The 21,525-nt window shown below is 67.1% G+C and overlaps 1 protein-coding gene across 2 annotated transcripts; it reads right to left on the minus strand.

Moving 5' to 3' along the window:
- Nucleotides 1-113: 113 nt before the first annotated feature.
- ABCA2 (ATP binding cassette subfamily A member 2) lies at nucleotides 114-20,855 on the minus strand. Of its 2 annotated transcripts, XM_036073203.2 has the most exons (48): nucleotides 20,709-20,855; nucleotides 16,949-17,042; nucleotides 15,847-15,958; nucleotides 15,600-15,763; nucleotides 15,184-15,311; nucleotides 14,880-14,993; nucleotides 14,336-14,554; nucleotides 13,657-14,024; nucleotides 13,239-13,398; nucleotides 12,344-12,472; nucleotides 12,103-12,270; nucleotides 11,938-12,034; nucleotides 11,110-11,283; nucleotides 10,931-11,033; nucleotides 10,734-10,848; nucleotides 10,192-10,382; nucleotides 9,853-10,003; nucleotides 9,575-9,779; nucleotides 9,278-9,442; nucleotides 9,010-9,190; nucleotides 8,708-8,920; nucleotides 8,390-8,586; nucleotides 8,122-8,304; nucleotides 7,707-7,891; nucleotides 7,359-7,479; nucleotides 6,823-7,062; nucleotides 6,534-6,740; nucleotides 6,181-6,283; nucleotides 5,761-6,080; nucleotides 5,465-5,678; nucleotides 5,265-5,370; nucleotides 5,060-5,171; nucleotides 4,909-4,969; nucleotides 4,653-4,827; nucleotides 4,344-4,459; nucleotides 4,118-4,265; nucleotides 3,748-3,871; nucleotides 3,511-3,643; nucleotides 3,304-3,421; nucleotides 2,870-3,048; nucleotides 2,657-2,798; nucleotides 2,445-2,579; nucleotides 2,223-2,326; nucleotides 2,050-2,142; nucleotides 1,835-1,937; nucleotides 1,629-1,766; nucleotides 1,348-1,554; nucleotides 114-904 (listed from the first exon to the last, which is right to left on the minus strand). In XM_036073203.2, the coding sequence occupies exons 1-48, from the start codon at nucleotides 20,772-20,774 to the stop codon at nucleotides 869-871; spliced, it is 7,317 nt and encodes a 2,438-aa protein (XP_035929096.2). In that variant the 5' UTR covers nucleotides 20,775-20,855; the 3' UTR covers nucleotides 114-868. The 2 variants fall into 2 exon arrangements, with proteins under 2 accessions (XP_035929096.2, XP_035929099.2); XM_036073206.2 differs by lacking the exon at nucleotides 20,709-20,855 and having other exon boundaries at nucleotides 15,184-15,246.
- Between the last annotated feature and the right edge of the window lie 670 nt (nucleotides 20,856-21,525).

Genomic DNA, 21,525 nt, shown 5'->3' on the forward strand with positions numbered 1-21,525 from the left:
TGGGCTCAGCGCTCGGGGACACTGCATTTGTGCCTATGAGGCAGAGACCATAAACTTGCATCAAGGGGGCCCGTCTTCACCCCAACACCCCACTCCACATGCGCAGGCTTGCATGGGCTTTTTTGTTTATTTATTTAAAACAAACATCTGTGCGCTGTGTACAGGTCCGGCTCCCGGGTGGGTGGGTGTGCAGGGGGCCAAGCTGGGAGGGAGAGCAATGGCAGCTGGAGGGGGTGGGGAGGGGGTCTGGCCCCTTGTCGGCCAGTGGGTCCAGCTTCTCCATTCCTGCCACCCGGCCCACCACCTTGAGGCAGCCCCTCCCTGGCCCACGCCCACGGCTTCCCTCAGGTGGGGGCCTCCCTGCACGACAGCAAGATGAGGAAGCCTCTTCCTAAAGCAAAATAAATAAGGGTCTGGGGACAGGACCTACCCCAGTCCCCAACCTCAGCCCCAGACTGGCCCATCAGTACTGAGGGTCAGAGAAAAGCCCATTCAGGAGGTCAGGCCCGGCCAGCAGAGTCTGGTAGTACCTGGTGGCCTGTGTCAGCCCAGTGGCCCTAGGAGTGGCGGGCAGAGCTGGAAAGGGGCAGAGACGAGGGGCCGGCCAGACCCCAAGGCTTTAAGGCAGAGCAGGGTGAGGGTGTGCGCAGCCCAGGGCCAGGCCAACCTTTGGCACAATCAGGGGAGGGCAGCGCAGTGGCCTCAGGCAGGGCTGAGGACAGGTGAGGGGCTGGAGGGGGCATGAAGCCCTAGGTCCTGGACCTCCCGTTCCAGGGCCTTGTGGGTGGGCACTGGGGGCACGGGGTGGGGCCTCGGCCACCGCCTGACTTCTGTCCCCACTGCATGTCCTTGAGCCAGCGCCTGGTGGTCAGCAGAGTGTGTCCGTGTTGAAGGAGAGCTGGGCCTGGTGGGCAGAAGGCAGGCAGGCCGGGCTTGGGGGGGCGTCCACAAACACCCCCAGCCCCCACCCCCGGTGTGGGACTGGGTACCCCTCCTCTGTCCCTCTGGAGTTCTCCCTCAGTGGTGAAGCCTCCTGGGCGTCTGTCGGCCAGGTCAGGTGGCTGCAGTCTTTCCAGCTCTCCCCGGTCCCCAGGCTCTGCTCCCCCTACTCTGCTCTGCCCGCCTCGGACATCCCTCCAAGTTCCCAGCGTGTTGTGCGGTCTGCAGTGGGTCTGTACCTGCCTGTGCCTGGGGCCTCCGGTGTTTACCCTCGCCCTAAGTATCAGAGCGATCCCTCTGTCCCCTTGAGCTCAGGACAGCAGAAGTCCCCAGGCGGCCCTCCCCCACACCTCTCCTTTTGCAGAACCCGAGCCCTCTGGCCAGGCTGACCCTACCAAGGCGGCTCACCCGCTCCTCCTCGAAGCTGATGAGGCCCTCGTCTTCTGTGTCCAGGTCCTCAGGCTCGTCAGCCACCAGCGCCCTTAACTCCGTGGGGGCTGAGCGGGGCCGGAAGAGGCTAAGCAGGCGGCCCAGGGGTGACCGCAGGGCCGAGGGTGGCTCTGTTTCCTGCTGCTCCAAGTTGTCACTCTGCTTCTTGGCAAAATTCACAAACACCTGGCGGATGGGGGCAGGTGGGTGAGCAGGGGCCAGCCCAGGCTGGCCCCACGCCCCTGACCTGGAGCACTCACGTTGTCCAGGGTGGTCTGGCTGACGGAGTAGTCCTCGATGCCAAGCACGCCCACCACCTGTTCCATCTTGCTGAACACCTGAGCCAGTGAGATGTGCTCCGACTGGAGCTGGTACTGCACCTTCGTGTGGTGACGCTCCTGGGGGGGCACGGGGGTCAGAGGCTGCTCAGCAGGCCCCAAAGCCCTACCCCTGGGGCCCCACCCACCTTGAGCACAGCCTCTGGAAAGTTCCGGTTGAAGAACCGCACCACATCCTTCACGTTCTGGCTGCTCTTGGTCCTCACCGTGATCATGTAGCCATCTCCAAACCTGTGGGACAGGCCTGTGGCCCCGAGTCCCCAGCCGCCAGGGCAGCCCATCCCCCACCTGCCACAGACCCCACAGCCCGCCACCCCACGCTGGCACCGTTGGCCCGGCTCACCGGTTCTTCAGGTGCTGGATGCTGCCCAGACAACGCAGGCGCCCGTTCACCATGATGGCGAGACGTGTGCACAGCGCCTCGCACTCCTCCATGCTGCGGGCAGACACACAGGCTGGTACGGTGGGGCGGGGCACTGTGTGTGGTGGGGAGGGGCGCTACGGGCAGGGACACACCTGTGGGACGTCAGCACCACCGAGCGCCCCGTCTTGATGAGGTCCAGAATGAGGTTCCAAAGGAAGCGCCGGGCCTTGGGGTCCATGCCCGTGGTGGGCTCATCCTGGGGGCGGTGCCAGGCTCAGCCGTGGCGGCCCGCTCCACCCCAGGTGGCCCAACCCGCTGCCTCCGGCCCCGCTCACCAGGGGGTGCAGACGGGCCCACCCCCTATCCCGGCTCACCAGGAAGATGAAGGCGGGGTACCCGATGAGGGCAATGGCTGTAGACAGCTTCCGCTTGTTGCCCCCGCTGTAGGTGCCCGCGGGCTTGTCGGCGTACTTGCTCAACTCCAGCTTCTCCAGGGCCCACTTCACCACCTGGGGGCGAGAACCGACATCAGGGCCCGCCCCTCCCGTCAGCCCCTCCCTACCCCCCCCGCCCGGGCGCCCCTCACCCGCGCCTCGTCCTTCCAGGGGACGCCGCGGAGCCGCGTGTACAGCTGCAGATGCTCCCGGGCCGTGAGCTCGTCGAACAGGGCGTCGAACTGCGGGCAGTACCCCAGACTCTGCTGCACCTGGAGCAGCTCCTTGAGCACGCTGCGGACACCGTGCCATCAGCACCGGCGGCCACGGTCACCCCACCCGCCCAGGCGCCCGCCCGCCTGCACCTGTGCCCGTTGACAAAGGCCTCGCCCCCCGTTGTGCTCTCGTCACCCGTCAGCATCTTGAAGGTGCTGGTCTTGCCGGCGCCGTTCACGCCCAGAAGGCCAAAGCACTCGCCAGGACGCACGCCCAGGCACAGGCGATCCACCGCCAGGATACGGCCGATCTTGCGAGACTTGTACACCTGGCGTGGGGAGGGCTCAGCCCATTCAGCAGGGCCAAGCACTCGCCAGGCCGCACCCCCACCTGGGCCCCGCCCCGGCCTGGAAACACGCCCCCACCTGGGCCCCGCCCCCTGGAAACACGCCCCCACCGGGTCCCGCCCCCACCGCGTCCCTCCCCCTCCTGGAAACACGCCCCCACTTGGGCCCCACCCCCGCCTGGAAACACGCTCCCACCTGGGCCCCGCCCCCCGGAGCCCCACCAGGGCTTGGCCCACCTTGGTCAGGTTCTCGATCTTGACCATGTCATTGTCAGCGTCCCCCCGCAGCACCCGCTGCCGCTCGCTGGCCACGTCCACATCGTCCTCCACGGGCTTGGTAGACACTGGCATTCGCCTGTGGGGACAGGGCAGGCCGTGCCATCCATCACCCACTGCTCCCCGATTTGCTATGGCCCCCACATCTCCTGGCACTCCCCAACTCACTGTGGCTGCCTCAGGAAGTTGTACTGGCACATGATGGTGAGGAAGAAGCCGACGAAGCCTTCGACCGTCATGGCCACCAGCCCCCTGGTGACAATGTCCCACTCGAACGGGGACTTCATCTTGTCAAACTGGCCTGTGGGGCAGCCGGCTCAGGGCCTGTGCCTGGGGGCTCCCCCCACACCTGCAAATCCCGATCTCTGGGGACATGACCCTCTACGGCACCCGCGCCCCGCTCACCGATCTTGGCGTAGTACTCGTTGATGTACTCATTGTAGGCCATCTCCATGAGCCCATGGCCCAGGTTGTAGTTGGGGAAGATGAGGAAGCAGCTTTTCAGGTAACTATTGACCACCTTCAAGTCCTGGGGTATCACAGGGGGTCACAGGCACAGCCTGGGCTCCGCCGTCCCGCCGTGTCCCGCTGCCCACTGTGCCTCGCTGCCCCCCTGCCCTGCTGCCCGCTGTGCCCTGCCATCCCACTGCCCTGCCTCCCCCGTCCCCTTGCCCTGACGCCCACTGTGCCCGCCATCCCGCTGCCACGCTGTCCCACTGTGCCCCGCCGCCCCCTGCCCTGCTGCCCACTGTGCCCTGCGGCCCCCCTGCCCCACCTTGTCATGCTCGAAGAGCTGCAGCAGGAAGGTGGCCACCGTGGCCGTGATGCCGATGAAGAGGTTGATGACAATGAGAAACACGTAGGCTGAGCTGGGTACCTCGAACCAGAAGGAGGCCGGGTACATGATGGGGGTGATAGACCACCTGCGGGTGGATGGGTGCAGGTGTCACCAGGTGGCCCGCCCCCACCCCAGGCCCACTCCCCCGCCCGCTCCCCCTTACCCATAGAGCAGGAAGAGAGAGAGCACGGCAGGGAAGTTGGTGGGTGATGTGTAGGCCGGCAAGTCGAACACAAACAGGATGATGACGCAGCAGGTGGCTGGGACCAGGTAGTTAAGCTACCAGAGCAGGAGTGGCAGGTAAGGGGCCCAGGTGCAGGGGTGAGGGGCCCCAGGGCAGGAGTGAGGGCTCCCAGGGCAGGGCTGGGGGCCTGGGGCCAGAACTGGTGGGCCTGGCAGGAGACAAGGTCATGGGACGGCAGGGGTCTAGGGGTAATGGGAACCGCCCTCGGCCACGCGGGGAGGGGCACACCATGTCCCACACGTAGTTGGCGAGCCAGTAGATGACGGGGTTACAACCACTGACAAACTGCAGGTGCTTGGCCTTGGTAGACTTCTCGGCCACCAGGAAGACCACGAAGCTGGCTGGCACGAAGGACATGGCCACGATGATGAAGATGGCGATGACCACGTCCGTGCCCTGCAGCCTGGGGGCACGGCAGCCATCAGCCCCTGCCGGGCACCGAGTCCCACAGCAGCAGCCCTGCCCTCCCTGCCCCCGTACACACAGGTAATCCAGGGATAGGCTGGCGCTCGTCTTGTTCATGGGGTGGTTGGTGACAGTGATGCCTAGGGCACAGGGGAAGGCGGCCTCAGGGACCTGCTCCGCGCCCACCCGGCCCCGGCCCCGCCTGCCCCCACCCCTCCGCCTAGGCTCACCATAGGCCGCAGGGTTGCCCTTGCCCTTGGGCAGGTTGGCGCGCAGGATAGCATTGTTCAGGCTATTGAGGTAGGTGGGCATGCTGTGGTAACCCTTGTTGTTGTAGAAAACCTGGAGGGACCCAGAAGTGCCCTAAGAGCCCTGTGGGTTCCTGCCCACCTCGCGCGAGAGCTGGGCGCCCCGGGCCCGGGCTTCACGGCTCACCTGGGCTGCCCTGCGCACCGCAATCTTCCGCACCATGACTGGGGCCCGGGCACCAAATGACGCTGGGATGGACTTCTGGACGTTGCCAAAGGTGATGGCCCCATACCTGGGCAGGCAGGGCGCGGGGCAGTGAGGCCCAGCATGCAGCATGTGGGCTGCCCCCTCGCCCACAGCCGGCACGCAACTCCCGCCCGGCTCACCGATGCAGCCGGAAGCGGTCAGAGGTGAAGAGCAGGTACTCGGAGACATTGTGGCCAGTGATGTCGGTCAGGATGTCTCCCGTGACCACCCGCATCTGGGGTGGACGCCCACCCACACCCCCCGGGCAGGAGAATCCAGTGCCTTGTGCAGAGCAGGTGCAACGGACGGGCTCCCGCACCAGGCGCGGCAGGGACGGCGCCGACGTCCAGTTGTCTGTGGGCGCGGCAGGGGCCGTCAGCTTAGGCCCGCACCTTCCCCTGCCTCCCCCCCCCCCGGCAGCCCGCTGGGCCCATACCTGGCCCGGAGGTGGGGGGCAGCGAAGCATTCCAGGCCTGTAGCGGGTCCTCCTCTGGGGACACAGGGGAGTCGGACGGAGCGGGGGAGGGTGGGGGCGGCACGAAGTTGGACAGCGGCAGCCCTTGCGTAAAGGACTCCAGGCACATGCTGTCAAAGAACGTCGCCGCCAGCAGGCGGGACTCGCCGCTGCTCAGGTTCAGCACGGGCCCCAGGGAGCCGTTGGCCGGAGACTTCAGCACACAGGTGGCGCCCACCCCCGACGGCAGCCGGAACGTGCTCACCAGCTGCTGGGGGCTGGCGTCCGGCGACAGTCGCAACCTGGGGAACCCGCAGCGTGAGTCTGGGTGGGGAGGTGCCCGCCCATCTCCCGCCCTCACCCAGCCCTGGGCCGCCACGGCTGCCTGGCAGGCGGCCTCACCGGTACTCCTGGCGCTCCTCGTTGGCGTAGGGGATGAAGTTGCCACGGGGCTGGGTGTAGTTGTGGTACTGGGAGGGTGACAGGACCAGCGGGGGCAGGTCACCTGGAGGGGCGCACGGGGAAGCCTGAGCAGGTTCTGATTGCCTACTAGCGGCCCCCAGGCCCAGGTCCTTCCTCCCCAGGACCCTTAGGGTCCAAGCTTGGGGTCTGGGTCCCAAGGAGACATGAGTCCCAGACAAGCCGCGCAGAGTGCCTGCCGGTCTCGGATGCAGTGCCCAGGCCCCGAGCGGGTGATCCCTGCCAGAGTGGGACGCTGGCCCCCGATGTCCCTCTGCCTGGCCTGGCAGCCGTACCAATCTCAGGGACGGAGAGGGCCACAGTCATGGCCACGCAGACAAAGAAGGCGGGGAGCAGGATCTGGGAGGAGAGCGCCTTCGAGTTGCGGCGGGCGCAGTGGAAGCGCTTCACCAGGAGCCCGTGGAACTGGCGCACCTTCAGCCACCAGCCTTCCAGCTTGCGGCTGCCCTGGCCGACCCTCGTCAGGGCCTCTGCCTCGGCTTCTGCGCGGGGAGTGGGGGCTGAGCAGGCGGCCCCGCGCCACCCTCCAGGGACCCTGCCCGGCCCCACCCAGCCGCCCCCCACCTTGCAGGCTGACGTTGTCGGGGTCCTGTAGGTTGTCAAAGAGGGGACGGTAGTCGCCATAGCCATCCGCGTAGGTGGGTCCCTCGTCACCACGGGCAGAGCCCACAGATGATGCGGACTGCAGGGACGCCTGAGACTGTGCCAGCTCGGTGCACCGGGCCAGGCCGCCAGCGTGCACCTCCCCCGGCGAGGCCGGGCCCCCCGCCCCGGGCAGTGCGTCCTTCTTGGACTCCTTCACATCTGCCGTGGCCGAGGGGCCAGGGAGGGGAGAAGCAGGGCTCAGGCCTGCCTGGGACCCCAGTCCCCACGCTCACCCACCCACCCTCAGCCCCACTTCGCCATGGGGAGCCCCAAGTCCCATGGCACCTACCTGCCCAAGCTCCTCACCCCCGAGTCAGCCTGGCAGGGAATCGTGGCACCTTGTTCCCACCCAGAGCCCTTGGTCCCCAGAAACAGGGGAAGAGTGAGCAGCCCCAGCCCAGGTTCAGGCCCCGGGGGTGGGGGCAGGACTGACGAGCAGCTCGGGGACCTCTCACCCGCCTCACTGTTCTCCAGAGACTGGTCCTCCTCTGACACCTTGAGGAATACCTCCTCCAGCGTGGTGTCCATCAGCCCGAAGCTGCTCAAGTGCAGCGCATCCAGACTCTGCTCCAGGTGCTGTGAAATGGCTGCACGTGACCCACTGCAGCACGGCCCCCCGCAGGGACGCCCCCCGCGCCTGAGCCCGCTCCACCCCGCGCCTGAGCCTGCTCCACCCCGCGCCTGGGAGAGGCCCCGCCCCTGAGCCCGCTCCACCCCGCGCCTGGGAGAGGCCCCTGCCCCTGAGCCCGCTCCACCCCGCGCCTGGGAGAGGCCCCCGCCCCTGAGCCCGCTCCACCCCACACCTGGAAGAGACGCTCGAAGGCCCCCTTCTTGGCAGCCTCGCTAGGCAGGATGTAGGAGAGCTCTGTGCTGGTGTCCGAGACCAGCAGGCAGGAGGCCACGTGCTTGCGGATGAACTGGGAGACCTGGGGCTCTGAGCAGCTGCTCAGCTGGGTGCGGCCTGGGGGGCTGGCTGGCAGCCCTGGCTCTAGGAAGGGAGGGGAATGCAGAGGAGCCCAACTCAGGGGCTGCCGGAGGGGGGATTCTCTACAGGGGCCCAGCCAGGTCAAGAGGGGGCATGAGGAGCCCCAGGCCCGAGCAGGCGCACTAGGCTCACTGGGGCAGTGGCGGGGGCCACCACTTAAGCTCACTGGGCTTGGGGGAGGGGTCCTGGGGTAGGGGGGGCCCCAGGCCGGCTCAGGCAGCCTCTGCACAGACCTTGGGGGTCCCCAGGCTCAGCAGGCCGCTTGACCAGAGTGAGCCGGTAGCCGTCCCCGTAGGCGCCCTTGAGGAAGAGTGGGGAGCCACAGCACTTGAGCTTCCCGTGCGAGATAATGGCGATGCGATCCCCGAGCAGGTCGGCCTCATCCATGTGGTGGGTGGACAGCAGGATGGTGCGGCCTGGGGGAGCCCAGGATCGGGGTCAGGGCGCTGGGCCGGGTAGGCCAGGTGGGGGCCACCCACACCCGCCCCACGCCCTGCTCACCCGGCTTGTACTTCAGGATGAGGTCCCAGATGGCTCGGCGTGCATAAGGGTCCACGCCTGCGGTGGGCTCGTCCAGGATGATGGCGCGGGAGCCGCCCACAAAGGCGATGGCCACAGAGAGCTTGCGCTTCATGCCGCCCGACAGCGTCTGCACCAGCGAGTGACGCTTATTGGAGAGCTCTAGGTCCTCGATCATCCTGAGGGCCACACAGGGTGGGAGCGGGCGTGTGGGGCCTGGACCTTGGGAGCCAGCGACGCTGGGGTCGCCTCTGGGCCCGCCCTGCCCCAGCCCCTCGGCCCCCTCCCCACCCCACCCACTTGTCCATCTCCTTGCGGATCTCCTCCTGGGCCATGCTCTTGAGCCTCGAGTAGAACCAGAGGTGCTCCTCCACCGTGAGCCGGTCAAAGAGCACGTTGTGCTGTGGACACATGCCCAGGTTCTTGCGGATCTCGTCCATCTCTGTGCGGATGTCGTGCCCGTAGATGGTGGCCGACCCCGAGGTCGGCGGGAACAAGCCAGTGAGGATCGACCTGGGCGGGCGTGCAGGGTCACGACCCCCACCTCCTGCAGGGAGCCCGCCCTGCTGCCCGCTTGGTGAGGGCTCTGCCCTGACGCTCACATGGTAGTTGTCTTGCCAGCCCCGTTGTGTCCCAGGAAGGACACCACCTGGTTCTCGTAGAGGTTCAGGCTCAGCCTGTTTAAAGCCAGCTTCTTATCGTTCTTGTAGACCTTGGTGAGCTTGTCCACGCAAACTACCAGCGGCAGGTGGGTGGGCTCCTCCTCCATGCCCCGCATCTCCTCTGCACCAGGGCGCGGGTCAGCTAAGGCTGCCCGGGGCCCCCAAAACCCAGTGACTGCCCCATCCACCACCCCGGCACCCGCCTCACCCAAGCGCCGGCTCTCCATAGCGCAGGCCTGGTCCTCCTCCATGACGCTGAGCCGGGGGGCACGTGCCCACGGCCAGCTCCACTCCCAGGCCTCCGCGCGCCCGCTGCCCAGCCAGTAGGACTTCTGCAGCGGGAAGTACCAGGGCCGGGGCAGCCCGTACATGCCTAGGGGTGGGCGGAGCACAAGGGAGGCTGACCGAGGGCCGGGGTTGCTGTCCAGCCCGGGCCATGTGCCCGCCACCCACCCCAGGGAGCCACGCACCCTCTCCTTTCCCCCTCCACGGAGTCAGCTGGTACCTGGGTGCACGGCCTCAATGTACCACGTGAGCACGCCGTAGACGGCCGCATCCACCATCAGCATGGTGACAGCCAGGAGCAGGTTGAAGTCGTCGCCTTCCACAGGAGACTGGCTGAACGTGTGCCACTGGATGCCCACGCCTGCCACCTCGTACAGCGCAAAGTACTTGGAGCCCAGGCCGAAGGCCGTTGTGGACATCAGGGACTGAGGGAACAGTGGTGTCAGTGGGGGAAGGAGGCTGCACCCCACCCCCACCCCAACTACCCATGACCCTCACCGCAATGCACTTCTCAAAGGCGGTAATCTTGTCGTGGGCCACCTCCTCGCGGATTGCCACGTACATGTAGGGCACATAGCTCAGGAAGTAGATGATGCCGCCACAGGCCGAGGCCAGCTTGGCCTTGGAGTACAGCACAGATACCAGGAAGCTAGGGCGGGGCGGGCGGGGGGTGGGCCACGGGTCATCAGCCACACCCGGCCCTCGGTGCAGAGCCCGAAGCCCTCCCGGGACGTCCCTCCTGGGGTGTGTCCGGGTTTCTGGGTGAATGCAAGGGATACTCTGCCAGGACCCAAGCGAGGCTCCCTCCCAGCCCGCTGCCAGCCACATGGTGCTCACCAAAACATGATGGTGGCCACGGCATAGACGGCCAGGAAGAGCCAGATGATGAGCACGTGGCTGTGCATGAGGACCTGGCCGTACTTGAGGATGGCCGTGAGTGCCGTCACGGAGATGGAGAGCTGCACGAAGCCGGTGATGAACCAGGCCACCCAGTGCACCGCGTTGTTCAGGCCCATGGTCTTCATCACCTGGGGGCAGGTGCACAGCGGGCTGGGGCAGGAGGCCTCGGCACTTGGGGTGGGACGGCTGGAAGGAATGACCTGCCTCCACCGTGCCAGCTAGGCCCCAGGGAGGGAAAGGTGCCTGCAGCCTCCCCTCCGCGCTCATTCCTCCCCCACCTCCGCCCCCTACCTCCACCCCTCCATCCCCCTCCACCTCTGCCCCATACCCCTTTTCCCCCACCTCCATCCCCCTCCACCTCTGCCCCCCACCTCCACCCCTCCATCCCCCTCCACCTCTGCCCCCCACCTCTACCCCTCCATCCCCCTCCACCTCTGCCCCATACCCCATCTCCCCCACCTCCGCCCCCGGGCCCCCACCTCCTTCAGCCGGTGCTCCTTCTCCGCTACAATGTGCTGGATGGTCATGGCCACCGAGTAGACCCAGGAAATCACCATGCAGAGTGGCATCATGTGCTCGATCACAAACAGGAAGCTGGGGTCGGGTTCGGGGCAGGGGCGTGAGGGGAGGGGCTCAGCCTAAGCCCCAGCCCCCAGTCTCCCCCACACACACTCACTCGTCTCGCGTGTAGCAGGGGTAGGGAAACATCTGTACGTAGTTGCCGGGCTCCACCACGTCGTGCCCCACGAAGGTGTTGATGATGGCACGCTCCATCATGTCTGTGGGCAGGGGGGGGTCAGCCATGGGCTGGGGGCGGCCAGGCCCTACCCCCGCAGCCCCAGGAGCGGCCCTCACCCTGGATCCAGACGAAGCCATACAGGAAATAGAAGCGGCCGCCCGTGTTGGGCCCCGGCCGCCAGTAGGCCCGGCGGATCTCATTGGTTTTCTCAGTGAAGCTGGAGTTTTGGCGGATCTTGTAGTGCACGTGGGGCGGCAGGGAACCGTCCTTGCGGGTCTGGAAGATCACGCCTGGGGACATGAGGAGCAGGTGGAGGGGCAGAGCCGGGGCTGGCTGCGGGGGGGGGGGGGTGGCGGGGGGGGGTAGGGGCCTGAAGGGAGGGAGGGGCAGGGACAAAAAGGGGGTGGGTCCTGGCTAGAGCAGCGCTGGGCGGGGCCTTAGGGGCATGAGGGGCGGGGCCAGGGAGGAGGTGGGGCCGGGGTTGGAGAGCTGGGAGGGGGCGGGGCGTGAAGGAGGGGGCAGGACGAGGGGCTAGGGCAGCGCTGGGGTGAGAGGGGCGGGGCCAGGGAGGAGGTGGGGCCGGGGTTGGAGAGCTGGGAGGGGGCGGGGCGTGAAGGAGGGGGCGGGGCGTGAAGGAGGGGGCAGGACGAGGGGCTGGGGCAGCGCTGGGGTGAGAGGGGCGGGGCCAGGGAGGAGGTGGGGCCGGGGTTGGAGAGCTGGGAGGGGGCGGGGCGTGAAGGAGGGGGCAGGACCAGGGGCTGGGGCAGCGCTGGGGAGTGAGGGGCGGGGCCAGGGAGGAGGTGGGACTAAGGCGGGGTGACGTTGAAGGGAAAAGGGCACAACGGGCAGGGAAAGCGGTAGGGGAGGGCTGTGATGGGGGGAGACTGGAGGCTGGGGCTGGGGGGGTGGGGGCAGAAGAGCAGGGGTTAGGGGGACCAGCTCACTGGCGAACACGGTGACATTGTCCTGGTAGGCCTGGTTGAGGGTATAGTTGACGATGCTCTCTTCATCGGGAAAACCCTTGAAGATGTCCACACTCACCTGGGGGGAGGCGCGTCGTTGGAGCCGGCCCTGGGCACCAGCGGAGCCCGCGGGGCCCGGCCACCCACCTTGGACATGAACTGGATCCAGCCGCAGGCCGCATTGTCAATGGTGTCCAGCTGCTGCAGGAGGGCCGAGCCGTTGGGCAGTGAGAAGTTGTCCTGACGCAGGGCAGGCGGTAGCTCCTCCAGGGACAGGTTCAGCGCTTCGGGGTGCAGCCGCAGCTCTGCCACATACTGCGGGGGAGGCCTGGCTCAGAGGGCGGCCCAGCTGGGGCCCTCCCCCAGCCCAGCCCGGCGCCCCCAGCACCTGCTGCAGCCAGCCCAGATGCTGCTGCAGCCGGCCCTGCTCCAGGAAGCTGCGGATCTCGGCAGAGATGTTGAGCCACACTTGGGCGTAGTGGGTCACATTGCCTACAAAGGCAAAGGTCTCGTTGGCCTGCAGAGGGTGAGGGCATGAGTCACGGGGCTCATGGGAAAACCCCGGCCAGCAAGGGGGTTCTCCACTCCTTTGTCTCCCCCCAGGCCAGTCCTCGCCTACAGCCAATCTTGCTCTGGGCAGACTTCCACCGGTGTGCCGGAAAACTTTCCCTCCCCACCTTCCTGCAAGGACCCACAGAACTGGCTCTGCCCTGGCCCCCGGGGCCACCTGGCTTCCCGCTTCCCCCATTCACCTCTGTTGGACCCTCCTCCACATGTTCCTTGAACAGCCCTGACACCTGGCCCTCCTCTCCCCCACACTCATCCTAGAGACCCCTCCACAGGCTCTCCCCTTCCTGGGCCACTTCCAGCCCTAATTTCTACTTCTCCCAGACAGGACTTCTCCCTTGGAATGGCCACGGACATCTTGCCCTCAGCTGGCCCCATGTGGCCCCTCCTCTATCCAAACCAGCACTGCCGGCCCTGGCCATTCCCAGCCAGGCCAGGACCCTGCACCCGGGCAGGACCCAGCCGGTCCAGGACATCCCCACAGCAGCCCCCAAGTGCCCCTGCACTTCGAACGCCCTCCGACGGTCCTCCCCTCCCCCCCCCCCAAGCCAAGTCAGAGCTCAAGTGCCAGGGCCGCAGCCCCCTCCCGTGACAATTCTACTGACCCCAGTCTCCCCCGCCTGCAGAGCCCCTCTGGCCTGCTCCTTCAGCTTCTGCCCCAGAAGGAGGCAGAAGGCACATGAAGCTCAAGCCCCCAACGCGCCAGACTGGCGCACCTTGAGGATGACGCGGTCTGCCTCAGTGCCCGCCGGCGCGTACAGGATCTTGGGATTGCTGGTCATAAGGTGCACGAGAAGGCCCAAGTTCCGCTGCTCCTTGCTCGTAAAGCCCAGGGAGCTCATGTTGCCCTGCCGCAGTGCCTCCGGCTCGATGGTGCTAGCGCGGGGGGCGGACGTTAGGGGCGCAGCTGGGGTTCCGCCATGGGGATCAGGGCGGGGTGTCCGGGGTTGGAGGCGGGGCTTCAAGAGCCGACAGGGCAGAAGCTCAGGGTGGGAGTGGTGCATCGGGAGGGGCGGGGCACGGGGCCGGGATTCAGAGTGGGTGCCAGGTGGGTGTAGGGGGGGTCAAAGCCCGGCGAGGGCTCAGGCCCCGCCCCATCTGTCTTCCTGTGCCCTCTCCCTGCCGCCCACCTACCGGTTGTTGCCACACAGGATGGGCTGCAGGCCAGCCCAGAGCTGCACGAAGGCGGAGCACTGACCCTGCAGCGCGTCCGAGGAGGCCGGAGCCGCAGCGGACGGGGCGCCCTCCTCCACCGTGGAGTTGGAGCTCGTGCCCCCCGCAGCTCCGGTGCCGTTGGCCGTCCTTCCAGGGCCGCTGGCTGGGGGGCCCGGTGCACGGCGGGCGCAGGCGCCCTGGGGCAGCAGCAGGGCCAGGGCCGAGAGGACGTCCACATCCTGCAGAACTTTCTGGGCGTCCAGCAGGTCCTCCAACAGCACCTGCAGCCGCTGTGGGGGTGGCGGCTGCCGCTGGGGGGCCGAGGCGTCGGGGGCGTCCAGGCCCAGCTGAGGGGAAATGGGCACGTGGGGAGATGCAGGCCCAGGAGAGGGAGCAGGGGCTGGGAACTGATGGGAAGGTGCGTGACTGAGGTCAGGGGCGGACAGAGGACACAGGCGGGGATGAGAGAGGTTGAGGGAGAGTCTGGCTAGGGGCTGGGAAACAGACTGGGGGAGGACATGGGGCACAGCTCACTGGGGGTGCGCGGGACGCCCAACCACAGGCACACCCCACTCGCAGCCTTGGGCCCAAGGAGCCCCAGCATCTCCTCCAGCCCAGGCGGTGGGCGCATGGGGCCAGCAGGCGGGCAGGCTCTCACCTGCTGGGCGATCTTGGCCACATCCAGCTGGTTGTGGAGCTCAGCAGCCAGCCCAGAAAATCGCTGGGCACGGGCTGCAGCCTGCCCACTGCAGACAGCATCCCGGTAGCCCTGCAGTGCTGTCTGCTGACCCTGGGACACAGTGAGGATCCGGCCTAGCTCCCCGGAGCCCCGTGTACAGGTGAGTTGTTCCAGCAGGGCAGGGGCCAACAGCAGCTCCTGGGGGCGGGGTGCAGGGAACAGCTGGGGAGGGACCCCAACCAAGAGGGAACCAAGGCCCCAGCCCAAGAAGGCCTCAGGTCTCCCCTGCCCCACCCCCTGCACCAAGTCTGATAGCCCAGGCGCTGTAATGGGGGTGAGGGGTGGACGCACATCACCATCCTGCCCTCCCCCTCCCCATGCTAGTCGCAGACTCCCAGGGACCTCCCTCACCCTCAGGAGAAGCTCAGGATTATCAAGGGGGCTCCTTTCTTCACCCTCTCAGGCAGAAACACCCACCCGGAGGCAGGCGGCGTGTTCCCATCCCACTAACAGGTCCCCTCACCTCCATCCGGAATAGGGGATTGCTACCCAGGCGGCTCCAGGGCTGGTCCTGACCCCTGGGGAGTCCTGACCCCACGTCTAGGGCAGGCGAAGGGCCAAAAAGCAGGTGATAGACCTGGGGTATAAAGGGGGCGTGGCTCAGGCCAGGGGGTCCCAGAACCCGGCCCCAGGACTGCCTCAGAGCCCCGCATCCCTCCTCCTTGCTCTCCATTCCTACAAGCAGGGGAGGGCAGAGAGGACAGCCCAGGGCCGGGAGCCACCCCAAGAGGAGACACATGCTCGCTGTGGACGCTTGTCCCACTCACCTCAGGCAGGTCCACCTGGGCAGCCAGGAGGGCCTGAGCTGTGCTATTAGGTAGCGACAGATTCTGCACCAAGAAACGCCAGAGCTCCTGTGGGTCCCTGGCCACCGAGCCCAGAGAGAAGGAGGACACTGGACAGGCAGAAGGACGGCGCTGAGGGCCAGCTGGGCCCAGGGTCAAGGCACCCAGAACAGACGCAGAGCCGAGGTGCCCGCACCAGACCCAGCCATATGGAGGGCAGCTCGGCTGGGTCCGCCTGAGCACGTCTGCCCCAGGAACGCAAAGCGACGGCCCAGACGGAGGCCCCAACACAGGCCCGCGGTGAGAAGTGACCAAGCTGGGGTTTGAACGCAGCTGACATCAGAGCTTGGGCCTCGAGCCCCCCAGCATAGGCACAGCCCAACCTGCCCAGGGCGTACCTGTAGGTCTGTCCAAGTGGCTCTCCCAGGTGTCCGGGCCGGAGCGGAGGGCCTCCAGGTGCTGGCGCAGGGCCTCGAGCTCCGAGCCCAAGCTGGGCCGCGCAGGGTCGAACAGGTTGCTCTCCTCCACCACACGGTTGAGGCGCTCCAGCAGCTGAGTGACCCTGAACCACCATCAGAGGTCACCCACTGGCCTCTGCGGGGGCGGGGGGCGGGGGGGAGCCGGAGGGGGTGGGGGGGCACTCACGTGGAGTTGGCGTACTGCAGGAAGCCAAACTCGTCTCGCTGGCCATCCGGGCACAGAGACTGCATGACAGGCAGGATGCCGGCAGAGGTGAGAGGTGCGGCCGTGTAGAAAGCTGCAGGGGTGGGGGCGGTCGGGGCAGGTGAGAGGGCCCGAGGGCGGAGACAGGAGAGGACAGGGGAAGGAGTCAAGAAAGGGGAGGAAGATGAAGGCCAAACAGAGAAATTTAGAGAAAGTCAGGGAGGAAAAGCAGCTTCGGGCAGCAGACGGGGCAGAGGGCCAAGAGTTCTAGTGCAGGTGACCCCAGCAGGCCAGAGGTCAAAGGGTGTCTGGTCATCCCTTCCCCACAACTCCCAGAGCGTCCCTCTTCCCTTGGCCAGCCAAGGCCAAAATGCCTGACCCCTACCCTAAGAATTCAGGTGTAGCACTGCCCGCAGAGCCCAGGGGAGCATGTGGGGCCCCCACTGGGCAGTGACCTCTGACCTCTCTGGCCAGTTGGTTAGCAGAGAGAATGCAGGAGCCCACGGGGGTCTGAGGGGAGAGCAGCCAGGTGACCCGGCCCCAGCCCTGCAAGGCAGGGCCAAGCAACCCCACAGAGAGACGGACACCCCCCCAGAAGCTTGACCTGGGAGCCACCGTGGCCCAGGCCCCCTTGGGTACCCACCGCCCCCCGTCCCCCAGCGCGCCAGCCGTCCCTGACCGTGGGCAAGGGGGTTCTGCAGGACACAGCCAGGCCAGGAAAGGCTGTTAATGCAAGCGGGGGCGGGGCGCGCTGAGGCCGCAGCAGGAGGGCCGCTCACTTACAGACTGCATGCAGGCCCGGGAGGAGGACCAGAGACCATGCGGGGGAGGGGCAAAACAGAACAGAGGAGAACAGTGAGGAATGGCCGCCACGGCCAGCCCTGTCCTCAGGCCCGGCCAGGAGGCACGGCCAGGGACCACGCGGGGGGGGGGGGGCACACGGACCGCACCAGGACAGCGTGGGAGCTGGGACACGTGTATGGTCACGTGCACCCAGGACAGGCACGGACGCATGATGCAGTGAGGACTGCCCGCCCAGCTGTGCCCTGGGCCCCCCCCACTCCCCCCAACCAAGGACACTCACCTTCCTTCACGGAGATGGTCGGTTTCTTCTGCCGAAGCCCCAGCAGAATGAAGAAGAGGACCAGAGGAATGAAGATCTCAAAGGCCAAGACCCACTGGAAAGCGTGGGCTGAGTAAGGCCACCTGCCCTGGGCAGCCTGGCCTCCCACACCACCTGCCCAGAGCTGGACAGGACAGACCCGCACCCTCCTCTCCCCAGACAGATAGATGTCTTCCTGGCAGGCAGGGCCAGCCCCGCCCAGCCTGGACCCCACATACCTCCCACAGGGACCACAAAAGGTCAACCCAGGCCCTCAGGGCCAACAGAGTTGGCCTCCCCTTTCTTCAAGGGCCTTTTCTATGGGGGCGAGAGCGCGAGTGTTGTCTGGTCCCAGCAAATCCGCTCTCCCACACCCCCAGCCCAGGTTCTGTGTGCCGCAGTGATTTGCCAGCAGGGACAGACCAGTCAGCCTGTGGTCCACTATGACCCATGAATCTGCCCAGCTCAGCTTACTCCTTCCCCACCTTCTCCTGGCTAGGATCTTGGAGGTGGTCCTGGGCCCCAGCTATGGCTCCCACACTCCCCCAGGGTCAGCCCCCCTCACTGTCACAGCGCCATTACACCCCACAAGAGAGCCTAGGAAGACAAGGCCTGGACAAGGGGAGGCATGGCTCTAGCCTAGGGCCCCGAGCCTCCAGGAAAGCCTGCTCAGAGGTCTGAAAGCCCCGAGTGCCTCCTTCTGCCCTGGCCCCTCTCCCTCACTCCACGTGGCTCAGGTGGGCTCAGCAGCCCTGCCTGCGCTCCCCAGAACTCTTGTCTATTCCCAGGACTACTCCTGCCACCCCCGGCTGGGCACCAAGGTGAGCCCTGGCGGAACCTGCTCGGAGTGGGGAAGGAATGCCAGAGGCCCCAGGGCCCCAGCCTTCCCTCTGTTTCACCTGGAAAATGGAAGGACTTCTCACCGTCTGTGACACCGTCACCCCTCCTAGCTCAGGGAGGGAAGGTGGAGAGAGGACCTCGGGCCAGCTGCTCTGTGGGGGAGCCCCCCCGCTCAGCCCAAAGACACACCCTGACCCTCACCCCCACCAGCTCTTCTCAGAGGACCAGGTTTCCTTCATCCTCACCCCTACCTGGGCCCAGACAGACTCCAGAGCCCCCCCCCCCCCCCCGCCGTGGCATTCCGTCTGGCCCAGGGCCCGGACTCCCAGCCCCCCAGCATGGCACAGCGGCTGTTGTTTACGTGCTTTGACAATAGTGCTCTGTGGTCTGAAACACCCCACTGTGTGTTCGCACCCCACGCCCGCCCCAGTCCGTGCCAGCCTCCAGCCCCGCCCCGAGCCAGGATCCGGCCCAGGGCTAGCCGAGGAGGCACCATGGGCACCCACAGGGCTGGGGACGGCACCCATGCCACACGCACAGACACAGAGCCAGGGTGGCTGCACGCGAGGCAGGCGGCCAGGGTCACGGCCAAGGTACCAGCCCCACCCACACCCGCCCTGCCACTGGGCACCTCCACCGTGTAACCGCAGCAACAGGCCTCGGCTACCTCCTCATTGCTATAGCAACGGCCGCCGCAGGAGCTGCTGGGAAGAGGGAGGCCTGCTGGGCGGGCAGGCGGGCAGAGGGGCACCTGGTTACGGGCAGGGAGCACAGGTTCCTTGCCCCTTGCACCCCACCAGGGGCCCGCAAGGTGGTCAAACCCCAGTGCCCTGAGATTACCCCAGTGCCCCCACGTTGTTCCCGGCGCCTGGGTGCCCACTCTGGGCCTAAGCCCCCTCCTGCTGTGCCAAGGGGAGAACAGAGGAGAACTGAAGATGGAACGGCCTCTTTACCCAGTGATGAGGCCCCAGCAGCCCCAGCTAAGAGGGGACAGGCGACACTCACAGATGGAGAAACCCAGGCACAGAGGTCCTTGGTTCCTACCCTCCAAACCAAGCTTTCCAGGGGTGCACCCCCACCCCCCAGAGAAGTGCATAGCATACAGAGCAAAACCTCTGTTGGCCGAGCCCACAGGTCTAACTCTGAAGCCCAAGACCCTCCCCGGAAAGTGGGGGGCCAGCATGAGCATGCCAGGCCTCTGGCCAGCCCCAGCCCCTGCCCCGTAGCACAAGCCCAGCAAAGGCCCTTAGCCACCCTGGAGGAAGAATTTCTGATTTGCTGTGGTCTCAAGCCAAGGACCTCCATGTGGCCTAACCAGCCCCTGGTAGTGCTGCTGGGCAGGGGCACAAGAAGATAAGATTCTAGGGAAGGCCCAACCTAGCAGGTGGGGGCCACTCCTGGGTGTAGGGCAGTAGACACCTCCCACCTGCCTGCCCGGTGCCCCACAAGCCACTGCTCCCTTCCCTGGGCCTTGAGATCCCCAGTGGATTCAGGGGCCATCATTCTAGCCTCTGCTCCCAGCCCCTGGGGGGCCCTTACTGCCAAGAACCCTGGGGCTGATACTAATGCATGCAAACATCCCAAACCCCTCCCGCCCGCCAAGCCCTGCCCTGGTGTCCCCAGTAACCCGAATCTGAAGCAGGGGAAGCTGCACCAGAGGCTGCAGGCCTGATCCATGGCACCCAGAGCCAGCCAGCCCCAGGCACTTGTTCCCCGCCAGGCTCAGGTGCCCAGAGGAGTCCTGCCAGGCCATGGTGATGACGGCCACCCTGCCCTGTCTGCAGTCCCGGGTTTCTCTTCCCAAGGAGGGACCCTGGCAGGAGCTCATCAGCCCAAGGGGACTCAGAGTCAGGTGGGAGAGGAGCCTCTCAGGCCCCAGGTGGGCAAGAGGATGCTTCCTCCTCAGGCCCCCCACTCCGGACCCCAGCCTGCTCTGGGCCTGATTGTGGAAAATCCCCAGGGCCCATTCAGAAACCCGAGCTGCCCAGGCTTCCCTGTGCTATCGGCTGGGCAGGACACCAAGAGATGCCCCTGCCTTTCCCAGGGCAGGAGCGGGGAGGGCCAGCATGATGACATCCATACAGCCTCAGGCTGGCTCCTCACCAGGGCTTCTGTCCCTGACAGCTGCTGTGTCCTGCACCCTCAGGCCCCGGGCTGCCCCAGGCACAGGGCTGGGGTGCTTGGTGGTCACAGCTTGGAACAGCAGGACCCGGCTCCCAGGGGAGATCAGAGGGTGGATCAGCCTCAGGGAGGACTGCCCCAAAGGACAAAAGGGTTCAGGGATGCAGACTGGCAGATGCTGGCACAGCAAGGACATCCCATTGGTGAGAAAGCAGGAGCAAGGGCTGGGGGACTTGTGGGAAGGGTGAGGAGGAGGGGGAGGGGGAGGAGGAGGAGGGGGAGGAGGAGGGGGGAGGAGGATGAGGAGAGGTGTCTGTCCAAGGACAGAGGGAAGGGGCAGGGTCCCTGCAGGGGCTCCAGGGGGGCTGGGCCCAGAAACCAAGGACCTTCTGGGCTGGATTAGTCCCCCATGCCAGCCCTCTGTCCCGGGAACGAGGGCCTCCCGCGACCCCAGGGTCCTGGGGCCGCTCGCCCCCCTACTCGAGCCGCTAGCCCCGAAGAGCGCGCAGGGCGCCCATCCCGTGACTCAGCCGAGCACCGCGAATGTCAGCGGGCGCGGGCCGCGGGCTGGGCACGGCCGAGCCCCCTCCCCGGAGACCAGAGCCCGCAAGGGCGGGCGGGGTCCCGCGGAGTGGTGGCTCGGGCCGCCGCCCCCGGGGCCCGCCCGGGGTCTACGCGCGCCCGGCCCGGCCGCACGTGCGCGCGGAAAGCGCGCCGCTGGACCCCCCGTGCGCGCGACCTCCGGCTCGGGGCAGGCCCGGAGGCGCGCGGGGTCGCTCACCGGGCTCCGGCGCTTCAGCGTCACGTTCTTCCAGAGCAGCAGCTGCAGCTGGTGCAGGAAGCCCATGGCCGGGCCGCGCTCCGGCCGCCTTCGCGCCGCGGCCCGCTCCTCTGCGCGCCCCGCCGGCCCCGCCGCCCGCCGCGCCGCTCGGCATCGCCCGCGCGGGGCGGGGTCTGGGGCGTCCGGGACCGGCTCCGCGCTGGCTCCGCCCCGGCGGCCGCGGTGACAGCCACTCGCGGCCGCCCCCCGCCCGCGCCGCCCCCGCTTAAAGGCGCCGCGCTGCGCCCGCCGCCCGGAGCTGCGTCCGGAACCCCCGCCGCCCTGCCGGGCCGTTCCTGGAGCTCCACCCGGCCGGCCACGGGAGGCTTCGTTGGTCGCCCCCATCTCGCCAGGCGTTGAAGTGACGTGCCCCAGAGCTCACATCTAAACCCCCGACTCACCCCCGTCTGGGGTGCTCTTCTCCCAGGGGCATGTGGCCGGCGCGCAGCAACCCCCATTGGAATCGTCCCGCAGAGGCGCCCCAAGATGGTCCCTGGCCCCCAGGGCCCCCTGGGTGGATGCTGAGGGGGTGCACGACCTCCACCCGCCCGCGCAGAAGTGCTGGGGGCAAGAATTTCATCCGGACGTCAGAGCCAGGTCCCGGTCCCCAGCGTCACTGCCAGGCTGGAAGGGGTAGCCGCCCGCACGTGGGGAGGGGACAGCTCAATCCTGGCTGGAGATCCCACCTGTGCAGGGCGGGCAGTGTCTGCCCTCGAGTCTTCAAGAATCAACGTTCTGGCCCAAGCAGGTGCTTCCTGACCCACGCCACTTAAGGGAG

This window comes from Halichoerus grypus, chromosome 14 (genome assembly GCF_964656455.1).
Source record: "Halichoerus grypus chromosome 14, mHalGry1.hap1.1, whole genome shotgun sequence".
Taxonomy (NCBI): domain Eukaryota; kingdom Metazoa; phylum Chordata; class Mammalia; order Carnivora; family Phocidae; genus Halichoerus; species Halichoerus grypus.